At 48.0% G+C, this 21,904-nt stretch overlaps 1 protein-coding gene across 9 annotated transcripts in view; it reads right to left on the reverse strand.

Moving 5' to 3' along the window:
* Positions 1 to 972: 972 nt before the first annotated feature.
* The window catches only part of BCAS3 (BCAS3 microtubule associated cell migration factor), a 316,293-nt gene continuing 295,361 nt past the window's right edge, over positions 973 to 21,904 (reverse strand). For 4 of the 9 annotated variants that reach the window (XM_064678040.1, XM_064678039.1, XM_064678044.1 and 1 more), the window contains one exon: positions 973 to 1,855. In XM_064678040.1, coding sequence (XP_064534110.1) covers positions 1,707 to 1,855 — 149 coding nt within the window. In that variant the 3' untranslated portion in view covers positions 973 to 1,706. Of the gene's footprint in view, positions 1,856 to 16,819; positions 16,886 to 21,904 lie in introns of all 9 variants that reach the window. The other 5 variants (XM_064678038.1, XM_064678037.1, XM_064678045.1 and 2 more) reach the window with 2 other exon arrangements.

Below are 21,904 nucleotides of genomic sequence, written 5' to 3' on the forward strand. Positions count from 1 at the left end.
TGATTTCATCCCAAGGAAGTTTTTTTTTTTTCTGCTTAAGAAAGGACTGACTGAAAACCAAGCAAGAAGCTGAAATTATTGCTGTAAACTCTCAGTTTTTTATTAGCGGTTTCCAAGCCTGAAGAAAACAAAACCTTCTGAGTGGCTGCATTACAGTTAAAAACAAAACAAAACAAAAAAAGAAAATCAAGCCCAGGACTGAACTGGGTATTTGGTGTTTGGGGATGGAGGAGGAAGAGGGTGGTCGGTTCTGTGTCCCTTGGCAGGGCTGGTTTGAGCTGTAAGAGTGCGAGAAGATTTGTGGGTTTAGATAGTTTCCTCTCCTCACCATGACTCAAACGGCTTCTATTAAAAACAAGTAGTGGGAAGGAAATTTCATAAGCTGACAGTCCCATCTCACTCTGCTTCTCGACACAAGTTGGCTGAGATGTAGGAATTCGTGTGGTTATGATGTGTGAGCCCAGGACTGTTTTATCAGCAGAGTTATGCGGGGCTGGTTTTGACTGTGCACGTTCCGAAGGGCACAGAGGTTCAGGCTGTTACACAGCTCTGCAAAGCCTCTGATCCGTGATCCCACAACTGAACGGGTGGAGGTGGGTGCTCCCAGCACCTGGTCCTTGTCCCACAGAAATCAGTGGGACAAAGAAGAAGGGCCCCAGCCAAGATGAGGAGCTGGAGCTGGGCTCAGACACCCCCAAGAGATGGGTGTTGGTTATCAGAGGTGCCAAGGCACCACCTAAATATCTTGGGTTTAATATCCCTTATTTTTAATATCCCTTACTTTTAATATCCCTCACACACAGGGATGAGGGAGTGGGGAGGCAAACCCAAGCTAGACTGGCTGCCTAACAACCACTGATGGCTTTAATTAAAGCCCTTGAGTTAGCAAATATGCCCAGAGTCTGGTCCAGGGAGATACACAAAGCCCACAGTCAGCCCAGTAACACTCCATGAACATTGCCATTTAAGCAGTTTCTTGTTTAACTTAGATTTATTCAATGACACATGCATTTCTGGACAGATATCTGAGTTCCAATGAACAACTTTTATAACCAAATATGAGAAATCTGTGACTGCAGTTTAGTCAATTAAGTACGTTTCTAAAATACATGACTAGAAGAAAACCGGAGCAATAGAGAGAATCCTTCCAAAGAACAGAAAAGAAACATTTCCATTTGTAATACTCCTGGCATCGATGAGTGTCAGAGGGGAAGGAGGGCAGCAAGGAGACGCGACGAGGAAGGAACGACATTATCAACCCTGTCCACACAAAGTCCTCCAGTTTCCAGTCTCTCCAGTTCATCCATTAATGCTCGGCACTTGCACCAACGGCGAGAGCTCCTCTGAGTTACAGAAATTCATCTCTCAACACGAAGAAAGCAGAGAGCGGCCGTGAGACCGCGCGCCTGACCCAAAAATGGCTTAGAAATATCTCTCCTCACCCAACCTCTTCCTGAAGACAGCGAGAAAAGGAGCCGCAGGGCTGTCAGGATTTGAAGACGGAGCCTCTTCATATTGCACAGGGACACAGAGTCAAGATTTCGTGAGCACAGTTTCAGGAAGGTCTGAGAGTCGTCAATATTCATCAGGGTAACGAGAACCATCCAGCGCCGCGGGAGCCGGCAGGTGACGGACACAGCGGGATTGTTTAGGCGGAGAGGCGGCTAGTTACCCTGTCTGGATCTCTCCTTGGATGTTCGGCTAATTTAGGGGAATCCCGTGGGGAACAGGCTGAGGGGCTGGTTTTCGTTAGTCGGGAGGGGGGACCGGTAGCCGTCGAAGTTGCGCGGGATGCTGCCGCTGGTGGAGCCAGAGCTGTTACTCAGCGTCTCTATGCTTCCCTCTCGCTGAAGCTCTGCAAGGGGAGAGAGAGCAGGGCCTGGTTAGTGTTTGGGACAAACCCAGAGTGCCGTTAGACAGGCTCTTAACTGACAAATCCCTCATTGCTCCAAGGTTTGCTCATCATCTTTCTTTTCTGGGGTGATCTGGGAATCACTCCCAGGGGATGCCAGCTCCTGGTTCTACTTCCCTGCTGGGCTCACAGCTCACCTGAGCCTAAGAGGAGCTGGAGGGAGGCATTACCTGCTGCCTGGCAGAGCAGCCCCTTCCCTGGGGTCGAGGCTGCTGAGTCATGACATGTCAGGACCTGACAGTGGGGATGCTCATGGCAGAACTGAGCAGGGCACAAAGAGAACAGTGGTAGATGATGGAACATCTTCCCTCCCAGCCATGTGGGAAGGGGCACTGGCAGCAGCACTGCTTACTGCTGGTGTGTACCAACAGTGCCTAACCACTGCCATTCTCCACCTTGGGAACACCAGGGACTTCCCACACCCTGTTATCCTGTCCAAAAGGACGTAAATAACTCTGCTTTTTCAAGTCATAGAGAAAATATCCCCCTTCCTGAGCTGTGCCTCAAAGCAAAGGAGAAAGCAGCCTGGCTGTGGCTCTCCCTCTCTTGGTCACACACACCCAGACATCTCCCCTCTCTGACCTCCCAAAGCCTTTCCTGCTCCCTAATCTCGGAACAGGAGGATTTCTGTGTGTGCAGAGCATCGTTTCCAGCCGTGGCCTCTCTGTGAGCCACTTGAACCCAGCGGTGGCCCCGGCGGCAGCAGCGCTGCTGGGCAGCGTCCCCCCGGCAGCACTCAGCAGTGGCAGGCAGGGTGAGATTAGGCAGAGCCCACATCCACCACAGGAATCCTCTCCCAGACACGCGGTGACAGGGGACAAGAAATATTCCGGTGGGTTGCGACTTCCGTCTGCGCAGCCCGGGCTGGGACAGGGACAGGAGCTTCAAATAATTCCTCTGCTGCCAAGGGGGAGAGAGCACCTAAAGGGGCTCCAAGAGAGCTGGAGAGGGACTTTTCACAAGGGCATGGAGGGACAGGACAAGGAGGAATGGCTTTAAATTGAAACAGAGTACATTTAGGCTGGATATCAGGAAGAAATCCTTCCCTGTGAGGGTGGAGAGGGGCTGGCACAGGTTGCCCAGAGAAGCTGTGGCTGCCCCTGGATCCCTGGAAGTGTCCAAGGCCATGTTGCGATAGTGGAAGGTGTCCCTGAACATGGCAGGGGGGTGGAACTGGATGAGCTTTAAAGTCTCTTCCCATGCTATCCATTCTATGGTTCCCAATAAGGCACAGGGGTGAACTCTTGGAGGAGACAGGCAGCTTTCCCTGTCCCTGCATCCCGAGTTTTGCTTGGCTGGGATGCAAAGGAGCTGGTGGAGCTGTAGGAGCAGTGCCCTCTCTGCTCTCTGCAAAATATTCCTGCAGGTCCACAACTTCCACTGCTTCACCTGGGATATTTTACCTCCTGTGAACGCCCTGGCAGTCCTTTTGCTGCAGTGAGACTATGTGATAAGGGCAGATCTATATATAAAGTGCATGGCAAAGCAAAAAGTCAGTTCTTCCCCAAACCAAAGAGCATCCCACCTTCCCACCCCAGCATCCTTGGACACTGCCCTGCTCCCCTCACCACCTGAGCACTGCAGGGCAGCAGCCAGGCAAGCACACACCTAGCAGTGAGGGCTGTGGGATTTAATCCCTCATCCCCAAGGTAACCTGTGATGGAGATAATCTGCCCAGGATACAAGGGAAACAAATCAGCAGGAAGCTGGTCACCCTGTGAGCAGCAGTGAGCACGACCTGGGCTGTGTTCACCACCATGCCTCGCCAGTACTGGGTGAAGGAATGTCCCTGTCTAAACCTCTTCATTCTCCTCACATCCTTACTCTCCCATGAGTTCAGGAAGTAAAACCAGTAATTTAAATCAGAACTGAGTGGCGTATCCCACACTAATGCCGTGCTTATCCTGTCTGATTTGGGGCTTTTATCTCCCTCAGCACACAGCTGGCTTTGGTTAGACATCCCACGTCAGAGCTCGGGGCGCTGGGCTCCCCCAAACCCGGCGCGGCTCCTCGTGGGGGGACTCTGCTCTCTCTTCAAGCTATAATTGATTTTCGGGCAAATGTGTTTCTAGTAACTGTGGCTGAAGAAGGGAGAGGGACAGAGCGAGGAGCATTTGTTCCCCTGTGGATCCTGCGTGGCTGTTCCTGCTCCTTGGGGCTGAGCTCCTGCCTGTCCATGCCCACACCGTGTCCTGCCTGTCCCTCGGTGCCCTGTGCGGGACCGCACGCCCTGCTGGGATGGGATTTGGGGGAATTCGGGCTTTTCTGGGGTCTGCAGGATTTCTGCAGCCGACAGTGCTTGTCACCTCTGCGGGGGCCTGCCAGGGGGTGGCACTGCAGAGACTGATGCCAGCCAGGGAAAAAGCCTGGATCAAAAATCAGGAGGAGACAGAGCGGGTGGGCGCAGGGCCTGGACGGGGTCCCATCCCAGCTGTGTCCCACAGCTCCGAGCGTGGCCGCCCTGAGCTGCCCTTGCTGCTGCCAGGCAGGAAAACCTGACAATTCATGACAGGGAGGGACAAAACAGAGGGTATGGAAGGTGCAGGGGGTCAGGAGGAACTGGAGGGGATGACGTCCAGCCCTCTGTCCCCCTCTGGGTTCAGAGAGTGCCGGGCTAAAACCCGAGCAGCTCCCACATCCGAGCTGCCACCCCAAGCGCTGCGGATGGGACATCCTCGCATTCCCCATGGAATATGAGTCCGGGCGCTCTCAAACAGCCCGGCACTGCAAACTCTGGAACTCATTAGCCAGCGAGGCAGACGAGCAGTGTATTTTGATACCCAAGGAAGCCCTGTAAAAGTGCCGAGCGCTGCCGCAGAGACACCGCCGTGCTCAGGAAATTGGGCTCTTGCCCTCACCCTCGCCCGGCGCTCGAGCACGGCGGGGTCACGCCAGGGGGGCAATTAGCCTTTACATGGTCACCAGGGACTACCTGCCCGCACGTCTGACCCCCTGCATCCCCGTCAGCACGTTTCCCTGCATGCCCCTAAATCGGCCTGCTTCATTAATAAAAAAGAAAATTTAAAAAATCCCAATACTTAATATTATTCTTTCCCCCAGCCCTTCCAGCAGACCAGGGCACGGCAGAGGGACATCGATGCCATTCCCATGGGAAGCTCAGACAAGGCTGGGAATGGCTCCATGACATGGGGACAACCCTCCTATTACGGACTAAAAACTGGAGGACGATTTCTGATAGACCCGATGCCTGGAGAGACCCAACAAGTGCAGAAGAGCCACCACGGTGTAGTGGGGCTGTGGGTACCAGGAGAAGCCAGTCCCTAAAACAAAAAGCAGCACCCTGGGATGGAACAGCCAAGCCTCGTGGCACAGCTGAAAGGGACTGAAATACTTCCCAGACCTCAAGAAGACCCATCACACAACCAGTCAGACCACTGATGCCCTCTGTGCTGGGAACACGCTGCTGGAAAGCACAAAACAGAAGCAAACCCAAGGATCCCCTCATGGAAGGATGGGGCTGAGGGGCAGCAGAGCCCAGAGCAGCAGGATCAGGGCTCAGCACCGTGCCAGCAGAGCAGGACATGGCTGCCCAGCAAGTGATTTCGTTTACTCCAGTGGAGTTACGCCAGGAATGGACTTGGCCCCAGCATGTCTGAGGGTTATTGTATCTGCATTCCCCCATGCATATACTGTCGAGATGTATTAACTTCCTTAAATGTACCAGTAAAACAACCTCTTATGATACACTTTAATGAACTTGTACAGTAGCCAACAAATTGTGCATCATATAAAACCCATTCGGCCTTATAGACTCTCTGGCTATTTTGTAATAACTGCAATTTGCTTCTGCTGAAGCAAGATAACCAGGGTTGAGAAGTCAGGCTTTGCAGAAACCTAAATATTTGATTTGGGGGGGAGTGGGTGGGAGAAGGAAGAAAGGGGCCTTTGGGAGCTATTTATGGGGTCAAAATAACATGAGACCTGCTCTTCTCGTAGCATTTCCACCATCAAGGAAATGAAATACTGTGAGAAGACCAGCACTTGCATTATTTTGGCCCCATAAATGGCTCCCTGAGGCTTTCAGAAGCCCGTGAAAAACAAACACAAATACAAATAAATGCTAATACTGGAAACGTAAATACTAAAACCTGCCCATGTCCCCGGAGGAAACGACTCACAAAGTCCTGACTGCCCTAAAAAAAAAATTAAAAAAAAGGGAAAAGAGACGAAGGAGCTGGAACATCTGCTGAAGCCATGAGGAGAAAGTCACTTCAGGGGAGCTGGGAACAGCCCTGCCTGCGCTTTTGACAGTAACAGTAATGGGCACCGCTGGCATCACCCAAGGTCCCAGGGTAACAGGGATTTTCAGGGCACACGCGCTCTCCACCGCGGCGGAGGCGGCAGCAGCAAAACTCCTCGTGGCTGCCGGTGTGGGGAGGGAAGGTGGCACAACCAGTGGCCAGCCGGGGTGCCCACCCCACCCCAGGGGAGCCACCCCATCCCATGGCCCCACACCACGCTCCAGGGCTGTGGGAACATTTGGAGAGCAATGGGGCATGGAAGGAGCTGCAAGCAGATGCTGGTGCTCCCTGCCTGGCAGCGCTGCCTGCAGGCCTGCCCGCAGCCTGGCACCGGCACGGCCCTCCCGCGGGGTGGATGGTGTTCCAGGAGAGACTGAAAATGAAACCTCCCAGGAAACATTGCTTGCTGCTGATATTCCCGACAGCCACGCTGTGGCCAGACTGTCCTGTCCCTTGTTCTGCTGCCTGAGCTGGCTGCCAAGGTGGAGGGGAGGAGGAAGAGCAGGAGGAGCTGCTCAGGGGACAGCCTGGGGTCTGCAGGCCTGGGGCAGCAGTGCCATTCCCTGTCCAGCCAGGCGGCTGCACCCTCAATTCCAGAAAGCTCCAGGGACTGTCAAAGGACTCTGACAAATCCAGAAAGGTACAAAGCCCTGCCAAGCTTAAATGTGAAATAATTTTCTGGGGTGCATTAATCTGATGCCTGTAGAAAATCTATATAAGCCCTCTTTTGCCCGGAACACTCATAAATTATGCTGCCTTCCTTATCCGTGCTCTCCTGCAGTGGCCCTCTCAAAGCCCTGGTATCTCCTTTATGTCTACTCAAAAATCTCCTCTCCGGTGCATTATTTCTCCTAATGGTTTTTCCTTTCTCTCTCTCTGTTTGCTTTCCCCTGTTAAGCACAGTTTCAAAATATCCTCCCAAATCATTTGCTGGAAGAGCTGACCCTTTCCTCCTTACCTACGGAGGGGCTGCCCAGGCTCCGGCAGAGCCCGGCCGGGATAACTGATACAATGACAGCAGCCTGATGTGTCAGGGCAGCGGGGAAGCGGCAGCAACTCTGAATACAAGAATTATTCTTCATCATCTCAAACTGTCACAACACATTACCCTCAAAGCCGCAGCTCGCTGAAGGAGTGACCCTGGACTGAATGGGAGAGTGCTCGGGGAAAGAACTAATTGTAGCCTCTTTTCACACGTCAGTCACTTTTCACAGCACCAAGCCTTTCAAGCTCAACTAATGTCAAGTTCCCTTTTCCTTTTGCTGGGCTGAGTATTTCTGATTTTTAAGGATGGCATTTTTAAAGGAACAAGGTCTCTGGCGAGGGATGAGGCCAGGGAGGGGAGGGAAGGAAGCGCCGGAGTGAGCACGCATCAGAAAGTCCATCAGACGCCCGAAGACTCGTTAGGAATTAGACAATTAACAAGTAGGAATGCAGGAAGCGGGGTAATGGCCAGCAGAGCTCGAATCTCCTCGATTTCATTTCTGTCATTCACAGCAATTGTTTTGGGGAACTTCCCGGGCTCTGCCGTGCGCTGAGGGGCCGCAAACGCGGGAATGGACTTGGCCCCTTGCTGAAATCAGGATGCAAGACAGGCATTTTCCAGCGGTGGGGGACAGAAACAAGGTGCTGCTCACTAAACCCACCTCTCCCCAACCACACAAGCAGTTTTGAACAAACGGCTAAAAGGCCAAAATTCGAGCCTCATTTTAAAACCAAAGACAATTCCCTTCCTCTGGAGGAGAAGTGAGGAGATTCCCTGCAGATAGAGCTCTGGGAATGACAGCCTGGGGGCTCTGGGGCAGGCACACATAAGGGCCCTTCACCCCTCCTCGTCTTTAACTGAAATCCTGACATATTCTGCAACAAGGACTATTTTTTCACCTTTACATTTACACAGTGCCCATCACGGGGGACTTGCAGAACCGACTGGGGCTTCTGAGTGTTACTTATTAACTGTAATGAATAATAATTATGTAGCTTCTGCCATCTGGATTCTCACTCAAAAGGGTCCTATATAAAGGGATCGCTAAAAGGCAATTTGTATCAACACAATGGAAGTCTTGAGGATCTCTTAAACTGTAATTTACACAACGCTCCCCAGTGAATGGCTTAGTTAAACATTTTAATTTTCCTGATTGCGGATGTGCTCCCCCGGAGGAGCTCACACTGGCCCTGGACACAGACACGGTGCTTGTACACGGAAAATCTCCATCTTTCAGTATTTAGACAACATCCCAAACTCTGCTGGATGCTTTTGGCTCTATTTCTGCATGCAAATTCACTAAAAGCATCATAAGTGGTGCCCAGGGGAACCAGTGCTGCTGCCTGGGACGTGCACGGTGCCGTCCAAGGTGGAGAAGAGCTCCAAAGCTGACGTGAGGTCAGAAACCGAACCGGGATGCAGAAATACTGGGATGCTTGGAAATTGCATTATTGCTGCTGCTGTTGGAGGTTTTTCTTGAGTATTCCCATTTTTTTTTTAATGAAATGCAATTATGCTAACGAGGGAGCTCTAATTATAATCCATCTCCACCACCCTTGGCGGCTGCTCCGAGCGAGGACCTGCGGAACTGGCTCCAGCCCTGCCAGCGGCTCCGGCCCTGGGGAGGGCAGAGGAGGGCACCACACCCCCGGGGGAACCTGCACTTTTGGGTATTGGGATAAACAAAAATCGTTAATATTAAATCACAGTGGAACGAAAGCACCGAGTTCTCATAAAGGCTCTTAATTTTCCTTTTAATTTGAGATGGCTGAAATTTCTGGGCAAACGTATTTTTTGTATTGCTCCCTTTCCAAAGGGAGCACAGGCAGAAAGTCAGTTCTCAGTTTTATACATTATGATAATGTTTAAAAGTCAATCAAAGCTGCTCCCTGCCCCAAGCCTTGTGCCTGTTTGCCTGCACTCCGGCACCCAGCACAGGCAGCTGTGGGAACAGATTTACTGTGATGCTTTGGGTGGCTGTGATGACCTTCTCCTAAGAAATGCTTCATTTTCCTTCTTTTTAAACCAGCAGTTTGAGAAAAAGAGATTTTAAACTCTATTCAAAAGAGAAAATTAAAAAAAAAATTAAAACTATGGCATTCCAACATTGAAAATTGATTCCCACAACCTGAAAGACATCGAGGTGCCACAAAAGCACCTCCATTAAATTTTCAAATAAAGAAGACTGGAAAACACTGCCTGAACAACTTCTGTGAAATCAGGATTCAGTGGCCTATGTAAAATATTAGTTACTGTCAAACTACCTTACAATAACTCCAGTGCTGAATCCACACAGAGTTGGCTCATGCCGTGCACTTGGAGATGAAACTTGGCATCTTGGAACAAAGGTGGCAGGATCCAGCAAGGAGATGAGGATGTACAGGAGGCAGGAGAGAACCAGGGAAATGAAGACTGAGCCTTCTGAACATCTGAGCCCCTCTGAGACCCCAAATCTAATTTCTGGTGCCTGATTTCGCTGTGGAGATGCCAAACAACTTAACACTTACAAAACGGGGAGGACACCTGAATTTACAGGAATGTCTGGGTCTACTTCAGGCACAAAGAGATTGGGGAGATAAGGACAGAGCATTTTCATGCATGAACTTCTGAAGAATTCTGTCTACTGAAAAAAAAAAAAGGCAAGCAGCTTGTTTACCCCTTTAAAAAGAGAATCCAAGAAGCTCCACACGACTCAAGCCCATGGAGTAGGAGAGACCCAAGACTTTGGCATCTCGCCAGACTTGACTCTGAGCATTTTATGGAAGGTCAAAAGTGCACCAGATAAAGGACTGGCATTTAGAGGGAGAATATTCTTCATGAGAGGCACTTTCACAATGACTCCAGTGCTTTTAAAAAATAATCTCGAGTTTCCTAGAGCTGTATGTTTTTGTAAAAAGGTTTAGGATGTTTTCCTACATAAATGGCACTTCAGAAGGATGAGCTGCTGATTTTAGTCAGCATGTGAAATTTCAAAAGCTACCACAGTCAAATGCTTGTAGAAAACAATTTCTGTAGCCCATCACATCCTGCAAGCCTTGTACAACATTTCCAAAGGAGGTTTTTAAACGAATACGAAACTGTGGTTGTTTGGGTTTAAAGGACTTCTCTCCTGCCCCTTCCTGAAAGTTTCACTATGTTGCTACTATAAAATCCTGTAAGATATTCTGTATGTAATACATGCTTTCCTGTGTGAGCCACTGTGTAGGCAAGTTTTTTAATGTATTTAGGCAGAACTCTCTTGCATCTTCAGTTACGCAAGCAGCACATCTGTGTATATCAGACCAAAAGCATTTGCAGAGAAAACACTGCATTAAAATTCCTGGGTTTGGTCTCTCATTCCCAGGGTTATGGGAGTGCCTCGGATTGCTCAACACTGACCCCTCTGTCAGCCTCGACTCCACAAAGGAAATTACAAATTCAAAGTAAAATGTGTGTTTATGACACCTACCAGCTCCGTGTCCTGCACCCACTGGACTCTTGGGATCTTACTCAGGAGTTCTGGAGGCAATGCTCCTATTCCTGAAACACCAGGCTTCTATCCAGAGCAGGTGTGGACCCCACGTGTGGATCTGAGCATCCCTCTTCCCACCAGAGATGGAGCCACTCAAGGTCTCGGGATGGGAAGGGTCCTGTCCCAGAGGAGGCTGCAGCAGGAGTGTGATGGCCAGGAGCACTTGGGGAGTGCTGGGGGGCTCCTTCTCCTCCTTGGGCTTGGCCAAGCAGTCCCAGCAAAAAGGCTGGGTAAGAAAAAGCTGCCTGAAGGTCAAACCCACAAACCTGGTGGTCAGCTCAGGGTCTGGGCGGTGCTCGCCAACACGCTGCATGGGGGATTTCAGACCTGACCCTCCAAATTGCAGTTTCTTTCACAGCAAAGACCCAATTTTTTCCTCTGTGTGACTCTACCTCAGTCAGGGGGCCTCCTTAAAAATCCTCAGGTGGGAAGGCAAGGCAAGCCAGAGGAGCACAACTCCTGTGCTCAGTGCATCTTGCGTGCGTGCACTCTGTGCTCCTGACACAAACACATTGCCAAGCTCATTTTAAAAGTATAATATTACAAAGCAAAGTAATTCTGGCACAACTTCTAGTACTTCTGACACAAAGTGGCCTTTTGGGCCAGTGAGAGGCTCTGGGCTGTTCCCCTGGTGCAGAGTGATGCTGAGGAGGAAGCTAGACCAGACTGGAATTTGGGTTTGATTCAAAGGAAAAGTTAAAAGTCTGGGGGAAGCAGATGCTCAGCTGGTCCAAATCAGAAGAATTTTGTTGAAGCTCACGAAATGATGTCACCACAGCCTCAGCCTTGCCTGCTCATCTAAACAGTTCAAGGCTCTTGAGTGGGGAGAGCTCAGGTGGAGATCTGAGGAGCAGAGCCCTCCTCCTCTCATTTCCCCAGAGCTAGTTTAGTGTCACTGAGAAACTCCAAACCCATCCAAGTAATCCTAATGCAACTTATTTAGTCTATCTAGTCAATTCTTTTAAAGATTACGTGGATATGGCTGCTTCAAACAGACCAGTTTTCTATGCACAGCCCTAATTTTAAGAAGCACTCACAGCTCGGCCCCTTAAAATCATGGCTTTACCTTGGCTGAGTATTAACCCAGCCTGGAAAAAACAACAGGCCAACCTCGTGGGCTCTCTCCCTTGAAGGATTGCTTGAGGCTCTTAATACACTCTCTCTTATTTATACAGCTCCAAATTCTGATGTTAGACATAAATAGGAGAGGGCCTCGATAAAAATGACATCTGAAGCTTAATTCGGCCCTTTGTTAATGGAGCTGTTCAACACAGCAGCTCCCATTTGTGCTCCTGAAGCCAGAAGGCAGCTGGAAATAGTAAACTGGACGTTTTTGCTTTTTTAAAAGTCATATTTTAAAAACTGTTCTGAGTATTGATTCTATTATGCCTCATCTTTGTAGTTACACTCCTACAAAGGTGTGGATGAGCTGCAGCTGCTGGAGGAGCACGTGGTGGAAGGTAACCCTGTGTGAAACCTGAAAGACCTGATGGCAAACCAAGGCATTCCTCTGGTCACATCCCACACAAAAGGCCATTTAAGTCATCTCAGGCTGGGCAGATCCTGCCTTGCACTTGGGCATCTGGCAGTGAAGTTCACATAAGTACCTGCTCCTCACGTTGTGCTCCTCTGCAGACTTTTCGCTCACATTTTGATGGGTGACCAGCCACGTTTCCAAAAGATAAACCAAGGAGGAGACAACACAATCCTGGCATAATATAATAAAAATATTTTTTTAAGGGTTTGGATAAAAGTAGCCCTGAGTGGAGGCAAGAAAGCACCCCCAAATCTCAGGTTAGGGATCTGTCCCTGTACAGCTCCCCTCCCACTGCTGCCTCCACGGCTGCAGATGAGGGAGGAAGGCTGTGAAGTTAATCTGCCCCTTGATTAGGACTCCAAATGTCATTTCTACCTGACATCAGGGCTCTGCCTGTGCTTTCCATTCCCAGCCACTCCTGGCTCCTCGCTCCCATGCCATGACACCAAGTTGGAGCTGGAACAGAGGCAACAGGGCAGGTCCTGGCTGCTGACCCTGCCAGCACCTTCCTGCCTGCAGCCTTCCCAGAAAAACATCTTTGGAAACAGCCAGAGAAGTGATACTGACCCTTTGTCTTTCACAACACCATCAGCTTTTGGTGTAAACACAGAGTTCATGGGTTGGGCAGTTACTGAGAAAGTCACTGACCAAGGGAATAACAAATAAATACCAGAAATAAATAAATAAAAGAAGATGGTATTTTAGCTCTGGGGGTCTTTTTGGAAAATGGGATAAAATGAGTCACACATAAAAGGGCAGTAAACAGTTTATGTCCTGGAACAGCCATGTTACAGTGGAGTGTCCAGAGGTGACACCACCAGCCACATCAGGCCCTCTCAAATTTGATGTCTTTTCACAACAGTGGATAGTTGCTTCTAAAATTCATCCCCTCACCACCTGCTTCTGTCTGCATGGAAAACTAATTCCTTCCTCCCCAGGATGCAGGACAGACTGTGGGGAAGCTGCTCCCTGCCCGTGGTGGGAAATGCCTTGGAGGAATCTCCAAGGTTGTGATGTCTGAGGAACAAGGAGCAAAGCCAGAGAGCACCAAAGCACCATCACCTCACCTGAAGAGACAGGAATTAAAGGCAGAATAGAAGCAACAGGAGTGGGGGAAAAGCTATTTACATTTTTTTAGGCGTTTTTACTCTTTTTTCTAACTTAGCTCACACATTCTCAAGCATGAAGCCACCACTGATGTCGTTTCACAGGGCATCACCAGAAACACAAAGAAAAAAAGCAGCTGGTTTAGGATCTTTTTGTCTTTATGTTTTGCCTCAACATCCTTTTCGTTCTCAGTGAAGGTACAACTTTTACACAGCCCCATTTTTACAGGAAGAATGTCCCTTTGGAGGTTCCACCACCTGCATGAACCTCTGCAGGGCCCCAAAACACCTTCCCCTTTTGTGGGGGCAGCAGCACAGATAGTTTATTCATTTCCAAAATGCTTCCAACCAATTTGTCATTTTTTTTTTCTTTCTCTTAGCATTTCTGGTCACACAATATTGAGCAATAATAACCAGAGGAGGATGAAAACTGCTGCAGCTTGAGAAGTGAGCTCAGGATATGATTCCTCCTCACCGGATGCCTGGAAGATGTCACTGAAATTCTCTCTCCCTCAGTGCAACCCGTGTGGAGCCAATATGAACTCCCAGCAAAGTGCTTAAAAAGCCATTATTTATAATAACTGTTAAATGATGAGACATTGTTTACCCAGATTGTAAGATAAATTCTCACTTACAGAATGCTTCCCTGACCGTCCTGAACGTCATCTGGTTTTTATTTAAATGCAAAATGAAATTAGGCTCCCAATAACACAGCAGAAGAATTCAATAAGATGGGGCTTTTCACTTACAGTTTAATATTAACATTTTCCCATAAATGTTAATGAATAAAAGTCTACTGTTTTATGTATTATCCATGGTGGGGAGACAGCAGGCTAGGAATGGAAGGGAAGCTAATCTTTTCATACCACAAATTAGGATATATACTTCAAGGAGAACTAAGCATTCCCAGCATTGCCAGGGACCTGGCCACAACCCTGCTTCCTCCGGGGGCAGCCACTGGATCTGGTCCCACAGGGATGCTCCAGGGAGTCTCCTTCCCCACTGATCAGTGAGATCCTCCCCCAGCCAAAATCTCCTTTGGGTTTGTTTCTCCTTTTCCCTATTGCTCTCTCCTTCTGCCTGACCACATCCCCTAAGACACCCTACAAGCATCAGACAGCCAACACCACCATCAGCCAAGGCCTGATATTCTCAGACTCCACCATGGATAGCAAGGCAGGATTATGGCAAAAATCAGTTATTATTTGCCTGATCTTCTGCCAGAGAAAGGGGTGATGAGAGGTGAGGGCAGAGCTGCAAACTGCAGCACAACAGGAAACGACACAGCATCCAGAGGGGTGGGAGAAGGACCTGGAGATGGCAGAGGTGGCACTTTGGGGGCTCACCAAAGGACCTGTGCCTGCTGCTACCAAAGCAGGAGGTTTGGATCCTGCTGTGGGAGAGGGGCTGGGAGCACTGGAGGCTGCAGGGCCAGAGGGTTGGCTCACACCGGAATATTTGCATTGTTTTGGCTCTTGACCTTCCATTTACTGCCGGGGGTTTTGCTGTGTTAATGTGTATTTTGCTGTTTGGTGACTCATGCTTCGTCCTACCTCCCTAATAAGTGTTCATTTAACAGTTTGACTGCTTAACAATTTATTGCACAAATGGGTTTCCATTCCACAGCCTCCTCTCCCATCTCCCCCGGAGAGGGCAATGCACAGTTTATGAGAGTTTTGTGATGGCCTGTGCTGCACACCCCAAAAATCAGCAAATACCAAACAGCTCTCTGGGGCTGCTGGGCTCGGGAGGAGGGACAGGAACTGTCTTGTCTTTATTCTGCCACCACCTCAGCAGCTGCAACAAGTTTTGGCTCACAAAACAGCTGTAAAAATACCAGTTCTGGTTCAAATGCTGGGAGACGAGGGCTCTTGTACTTACTAAGAGAGATATGCTTGCCATAAGTCGTATTCTACATAAAAATACCATGCAAAGAATCCTAAAAGGAATGACAAGGTAATTATAGAGATTAGAGATGGAAAAACCCTGTAGTCTCCTGCCCCCTGCTCAGTGTGGGACCACTCGGTGTGGGGCAGACTTCAGGCCTCAGACTTTTAAAGGGAAGATTTAATAAACACTGAGAAACATTTCTAAATATTTAGAAAACTCAAAATAACAGATTTCCAAGCCAAGCTGTGCAAACAGAACATGAATTTAGAAAACTTGTTAAAAAATCAACAGCTTCTGCGTGCACCCAAATATATTTCTTTGGATTAGCAGGCATCACCTCATGGGCAGGATGCTGCATGTGGAGCTGGGAATTCCCTGTGGGAATACCTACCGTGGCTCTCCTCTTGTTCCCCCTGGAATTAACAGCAGAAGCCTCAGGGATGCAAACAGCTTAATGCTTTAGGAGGGACTCAACAGACAGTCAAACGTGAGCAAAGCCAAGCGAGACAGGACAGAGCTTTAAATTTTCCTGTGAAATTCTGGAGTATTGCAGTTAATTTGCTTCATCATTAGGAGGAAAAACAACAACCCAAAGCAAACCAAAACAAACCCCAACAACAATAACAAATCTCTAAGGAGAAAGGGAACTGTGTCTCTGCTCACCACTTTGAGACAAAGCACTGGAAGGAAAATGTCCAGTTCCAATAATGTCATAACCTGATTACAGCCTGACCAGAAGAGCTAAAACACTTGCAGAACAATGAGTAAGGAATTAAGTTTTAAATTGAGTGCTGGCCCTATCTCGTGTCACTTCTTTATATTCCAGTAGAAAGGACACTGCTGAGCTCATTGCATCCAGAGCAGTGTGGATGCCTGGATGCAGACACCATTTAGTCATCTCCTATATGTTCCTCCCCATTTCTCTCTCCGGGAGGAATGACAAATCCAGAAATGTGACTGCACTTTGTTTTATTATGATATCGATTTTTCTGCAAAGGGAAAAGTGCATTTATCCCCCAGGTCTGTGCGCTGGCAGGAAAGGGTTAACAAAATGTTTATCACAAAGCTGGCTTCAGAGTTGAAAGTAATGTGATCAGTAATGAATTTTGTGTTACATTAGGTTGTATAAATGGACAGACAAGCGCAGACAACAAGTGGCCAGGAGTCGGGGCTAATCTAATGATGTAAAAATAGAGACAGCACCAATTATACTTGGGGCCAGCTCAGAGCTCCTGCAGGGACTGCAAATGAATAGGTACAAATCAAATTACTGACTAATAGACGCACTACAAGAGAGGGCAGTCAATGCTAAATACATTAGGGCCTTGTGACCTCTCTGCTCTGAACAGCAGAATCCTAAATTTGACTTAAAAAAAAAAAAAATAAATCAAAGAAACTCTTGTTCGTTTAAGGAGAGAAACAGAACAATGTTATTTGTGAAATGACTTGAGACACTTTGATTTTTTTTTTTTTTTGGGGGTTGTCCCCCTACGGCCACGTTAGGTACGTGTAGCCCTTGGAAAGCTGAGAGAGGGTTTGCTTTTTAGAACAAGGAAAAAAAATATATTCTTTGTGCAAAAGTTAAGACCTGATAACAATACAGTTGTGTTACATACCAAAACATTTCAAAGCCATGTGCCTCTTTGTGGTGATGTTTTTTACTGCTACTTCACCGGTTGTGTCTGTATCAAAAATAAAATATTTCTTAAAAAAAATGCCTTGATTTAATAAGAAGAAAAAGAAAAGGAATCTCCCCACACCACAATTGATAATAAGCAACTTGTTATCGAATGGCAGAAAAGTCAGAGTTGTCTTGTGGCTTCAGTGCTCCCTTTAGAATTTTTCTACAAACAGCAATGAACTTAAATTCACACCAGAAACATTCATGGTATCAGCATTGACATCCCCCTCCCCCTTAAATAATGTATGACCTGGAAGAACTTCCACTAAAAACTCCCAGGGCCGGTGGCAAGATGGATTTGGAGACCTGGGAAATTACAGGGAAATGAAAAATGCTCCCTGGAAGGGCTGTGGGATGGGACTGCTCAGGGACACCCTTGGGCAGGAGAGAGCAAGAAGCCCAGGCTGAAGTGCTCCATGTCCCAAAATGTGTGCAAGGCCAATGCTCCTCTTGCCCAGCACTTCAAAAGTTGTGGCTCCTAAAGAGCCGGAATTTTCCTTCCTTTCAAACGAGGCCCATCCAAATAAACCTTTTGCAGGAAGAACTGCACTGAGCTCTTCGACTTATTTGAGGGGGTAATTTAATCTCTGACCCTGGGATGAATATTCTGAAAGCTCAAAGGCTGCTTTTAGCATGGATGTTATTTGATCCACCAGTGGGTTTGCTGCCTGAGCTGGTTTTGCACTGAACCTGTGCAGAAATCTCTTGGCAGAAATGCTCCACAGAGGGAAAATCCACTGCTCTGTGTTCCTACAGCCCATGTCTGAGTTAGGATTAGGACCATCTGAGGAGAGAGAAGGGGAAAACTGTCTTGGGTAAATTAAAAGGAAGAGGAAGGAAAGAATGAAAGGAGGGAGAGGCAGAGAGAGGGGAAGGTACCAATGGAAGCTCTTACTCTATAAATGGCTAATCCTATTCCTGAAATTAAATGTACAGCTACATCTATGCTCAGGTGGCTGCTGATCTTTGAACAGAGCTTGTGACCACAGTTATCTTTGGAAAAAATCCCCAGGAAGGATGTTCCTTGCACAGGAGTCACTGGCTCGCTCTCCTCCCTCCGCTTCCCACCTCATCCAGGCACACCAGGAAACGTGTGACTTCACCTCTCTCCAAGCCCCAGATTCCACAGAAAGATCTCCAAATCATCCTCCTGCAAATCTCAAAGGTGTCCAGACTCGAGTTAGACTCAGGCTGGTGTAACCACATGGCTTTGGCCGAGGACCAGGATCCCAACTGCCCGGAACACCGATGCCGGGTTTCCTACGGGCTATTCCCTAACAGCACGTCTAATTAGCTCCACTTACTTACATCCCATTAATCAGGTTAAAGAGTTTGCTTCAACATATGAGCTTCCTTCATCGCATTATGAGTTTGTTCATGACGTTTGGAAGGAATCCAGATGGTTTCCTCCGAGGGCCAGAGGTGCAACTCACCGCTGTGCCACGGGGCTTCCCACGGGCTTGGGAGTTTTGCAGGAGTTTTGGAAGAAATATATATTTAAAAAAACCCCAAACATCCTCTTGCTCAGACTGTAATGGTTTGGTCCCCTATGATAGACTAATTTTAAATATTAAGCCTAGAAATCACCAAAATACATTTGAAAGCTTGAAAAACGTACTTGCTGAAGGAATAGGTGAATCAGAGGATTTACTGATTACTAAATTGTATTTTTGGAGGGAAAGATTTCTAGCCTGGGCTGGCAATTTCTGCATGTCCAGCTGAAGTGGAATGCTGTCAGAGATATTTGTCTCCTGAAAGCACAGTTTCATAAATCACATAAATCTTTTTTTTTTTTTGGGAATGCACTGTGAAGTTCCAGCACACACTCAGAAACTGCACTGCAAATGTAAATATTGTAGCTGCTTGAAAACAAAGCTTTGCAAGCAAAAGAGGGCACTGACCACTAACATTTGGGAGTAGACCTAATTTTTTTTTTTGTCAGTGAGAGTTTGACAGAAACAGCAAAAACATCTTTTTGCATCTTTGCCAATTTACGCCCTCTTTGGAATTAAATGTGTATCTGGGCTGACAGCTTATGTACAGCAGACTCCACTTAAGATAGACATGGGTCGTCTGGATAATTGAATAACAAGGAGAAAAGCTGGTTTCCCAATCAAGTCAACTAGCTGGATGACTGGAGTTATCATTTAGGTCACGAGGAAAGGAGATTTTTGGGGGGTCATTTTCCAGACCTGGTTCTTCTCCCATCCACTGTCCAACAGCCCTTGGCAACCAGCTGGAGTTGGAGGTGGGAAAGACCCATCTAATTCCCCTTCCCTGCAAATGCCAGATTATCCCTCGTGTTTTTAGCATCCTCCAGTTTGATGTTTCTGGAATGACCAATCTTTGGGTCATTTCTGCCTCTGCCAGTAGCCAGGACCCAGGGTTAGTGTTGCCATTCCTGCTCTGCAGTGCAAGGGGGCAGGTATCAAAGACCCTGTGAGTATCTACCCCCCCTTAGGTCTGTGCACCACAAGCACATGCTTCCTCCTCACTCCTGCAGCACATCAGCCCTGACTACTAAATAAATCTCTGTGTCAGCTATGCCCTAACAGTTAAGGCATTAAAAGAATCTATTTATCTCTTGCCATTAAGTGCATGTCAGGGCCAGTTGAGCACTTGACAAAGTCTCACTGTCCACCCTACTGCCCATTTTTTGTCCACACAGTGGACCTGTGCACTGCATGTGCTCCATATCTCGACATTCCGAGTTAGAAATGTTCATTAATTCGTGTTGCAGCTCGAGTAAGACTTTGCAAGTTCCGTTAAATCTCTGCAAAATCTATTTAAGGACTGAAGCGAATCCAAGGAGCACAAACAGGGGTTGCAGCATGCACAACATAAAGGCATGAGCAAGTTAAAATAAGCCATTTTAGGATTATTAGAAGGAAGATTATAACTTCCACAATTCTGAGTCCAATGCAGAAATATAACCACTGGTTTTGGAAGCAGCGCCAACATAAAAATCAACTACCAACAAGCAAACCTTCAAAACCTTCAGTGTGTCCTTTTCTGCTGAACTCTTTGCTGTCCTTTTGCTGCAGTGAGTGGGCAGCAGAGAAAACAAGGAAGAAAACTGCATGTTTTCAAAGCTAAACCAGTTCAGCTGAGGTTGGGTACAATGTAAGTGCTTTGGGGAAAGTGAAAACTCTCCTACTTGTTACGAGGCAACAAAGACGCCTGTTCTTTGAAGCCAGGGTAATGTAGCTCCACACTTATCTTCCCCCATTTATTAAGCAGCAGACAGATGAGCCCTTCCCTGTGCTCCCAGCCTGAGGAATGGTGCTGGCAGCCAGTGCCAGTCGACTCCCTCGGCAAGTGCAGCTCTCCAGGTACCATCTGAGCAGGAGAGAACTTTTTATGTCTGTCTGGTAAGAGGAGCAGCTCAAGAGCTGTCAGGGGATGGAAGTGGAAAGGGCACGGGAGTTCACCGCCTTATCACCAGGTTCTCTCTGCTGCTCTGAGTCACCACATGCCCAGATCCTGAGAATAAAGTATGTTAGTGGTAGAGAGAACCCCACAACAGGCAGGAAAACACAGAGTGTTAATGAGAGCAGGAGGAGGGTGGTGGGATGGGGTGAGCTGGGTCAGTGCTCACGTTACTCATTACTGCCACGTACATTTGCTGCTCTGAGTTGGCACCCACCTTGCACTCATTAGGAAGATTTATGTGTCTGGAGTAAAAGCAGGGAGAAATCTCTCTGGATGAATTTTAGCTCAGTGATGGTATCCCTGCAAACAGCTCCTTTCTGCCTTTACACCTGCAGTGCTGTGAGCCTCAGCCTTTGCCAGAGAAGTTGGCTCTCACTGCCATCAGCTGGGCTTGGTGGAAATGGAAGGAAAATACAGGGCTCTGCCTCTGACAAAGTTCTTGGTTTACAATATAATATACTGTGAAGTCTCCAGGGCAGTCAGTCACCTTAGCTTGGCATGTCTGGAAGGCTTCAGCTTTCAGAGAAGGTATTCCCCTCACCTTTCCCCTACCATCCACAGCCTGAGGGGTGCTGACCCATTATCAGCAGCGGATACCCTCCCAAAGTTCACACTGATCACAGTGTGGGTCAGTAAGTGATGAAATATGTGCCTTTCTCTATTTTCACAGCCTGTTTTTTCCACCTTCCAAGCCCTTTACAGACACGAGCTGATTAAACTCCACACCAGCACCGTGAGGCAGCTCTATCCTCACTGCAGTGATGGAGCTCTGGAGTCATGGACATGTGAAGTGCCTCATCCAAGGCAACAAGCTGGTGAGGATTTGCACCAGATCTCTAAGAGACCCACACTTAGTCTTCAACCAACTCTTTCTGTTAATACCAAATCTTAAACCAAATCCTTTGACTTCATTTTTCCCAAGATGGAAATCAGAGGAGAGACAGTTGGAAAGGTGACCAGTTGGGTTAAAAGGGCTTAAATTCTGCTCTGAATCCTTCTCCTGCAGACTGTGGGAGGCAGATGCAGTTTTTGTACCTGCTGTATGTGCCCAAAGGTGACCCACCTGCAAAGCAGGGGAGGAGCCCTGGTGGGAGAGACCCTGAGCCTTCTGGAGGAGCGGGAAGAGCTCAGAGCAGCACAAGACTCTCAGCAACACATGAGGGCAAAAGCAAAAGGAAGAGACAACTCCTGCCTTACACAGCCTTCCTGAAAGGTCCAGGGGTTGGCATTCCCACACCCTTCTGCCAGAGTTCCTCCTCTTTTTCTTTCCCAGGCAAGCTGCCAGAAGGGCAACAAGCGAGCTGGCAGCTGATGTCAGGAGCCACCATAACTGTTGGGTGTTTTTACTAGAGGTGTTTTTTAGAACAAGTCAAAATTAATGGAGACAATAAAACCGCAATAGCTGCGTTTTAATTTCTGAGCATCTCCTACCACGGGGCCCCTCCTGACAGCATAATCTCTGACGTGCCATTCCATTTACTTAAACAGATGATATAATTTATCAATATAATGGACACTGATGAAGATGGATTAATTTGGATTACAGAACCAGCGGCTCTATTCAGGACACAAAATGAGGATATGTGTG

The sequence above is a fragment of the Pseudopipra pipra genome, chromosome 21, assembly GCF_036250125.1.
Source record: "Pseudopipra pipra isolate bDixPip1 chromosome 21, bDixPip1.hap1, whole genome shotgun sequence".
Classification (NCBI taxonomy): Eukaryota; Metazoa; Chordata; class Aves; order Passeriformes; family Pipridae; genus Pseudopipra; species Pseudopipra pipra.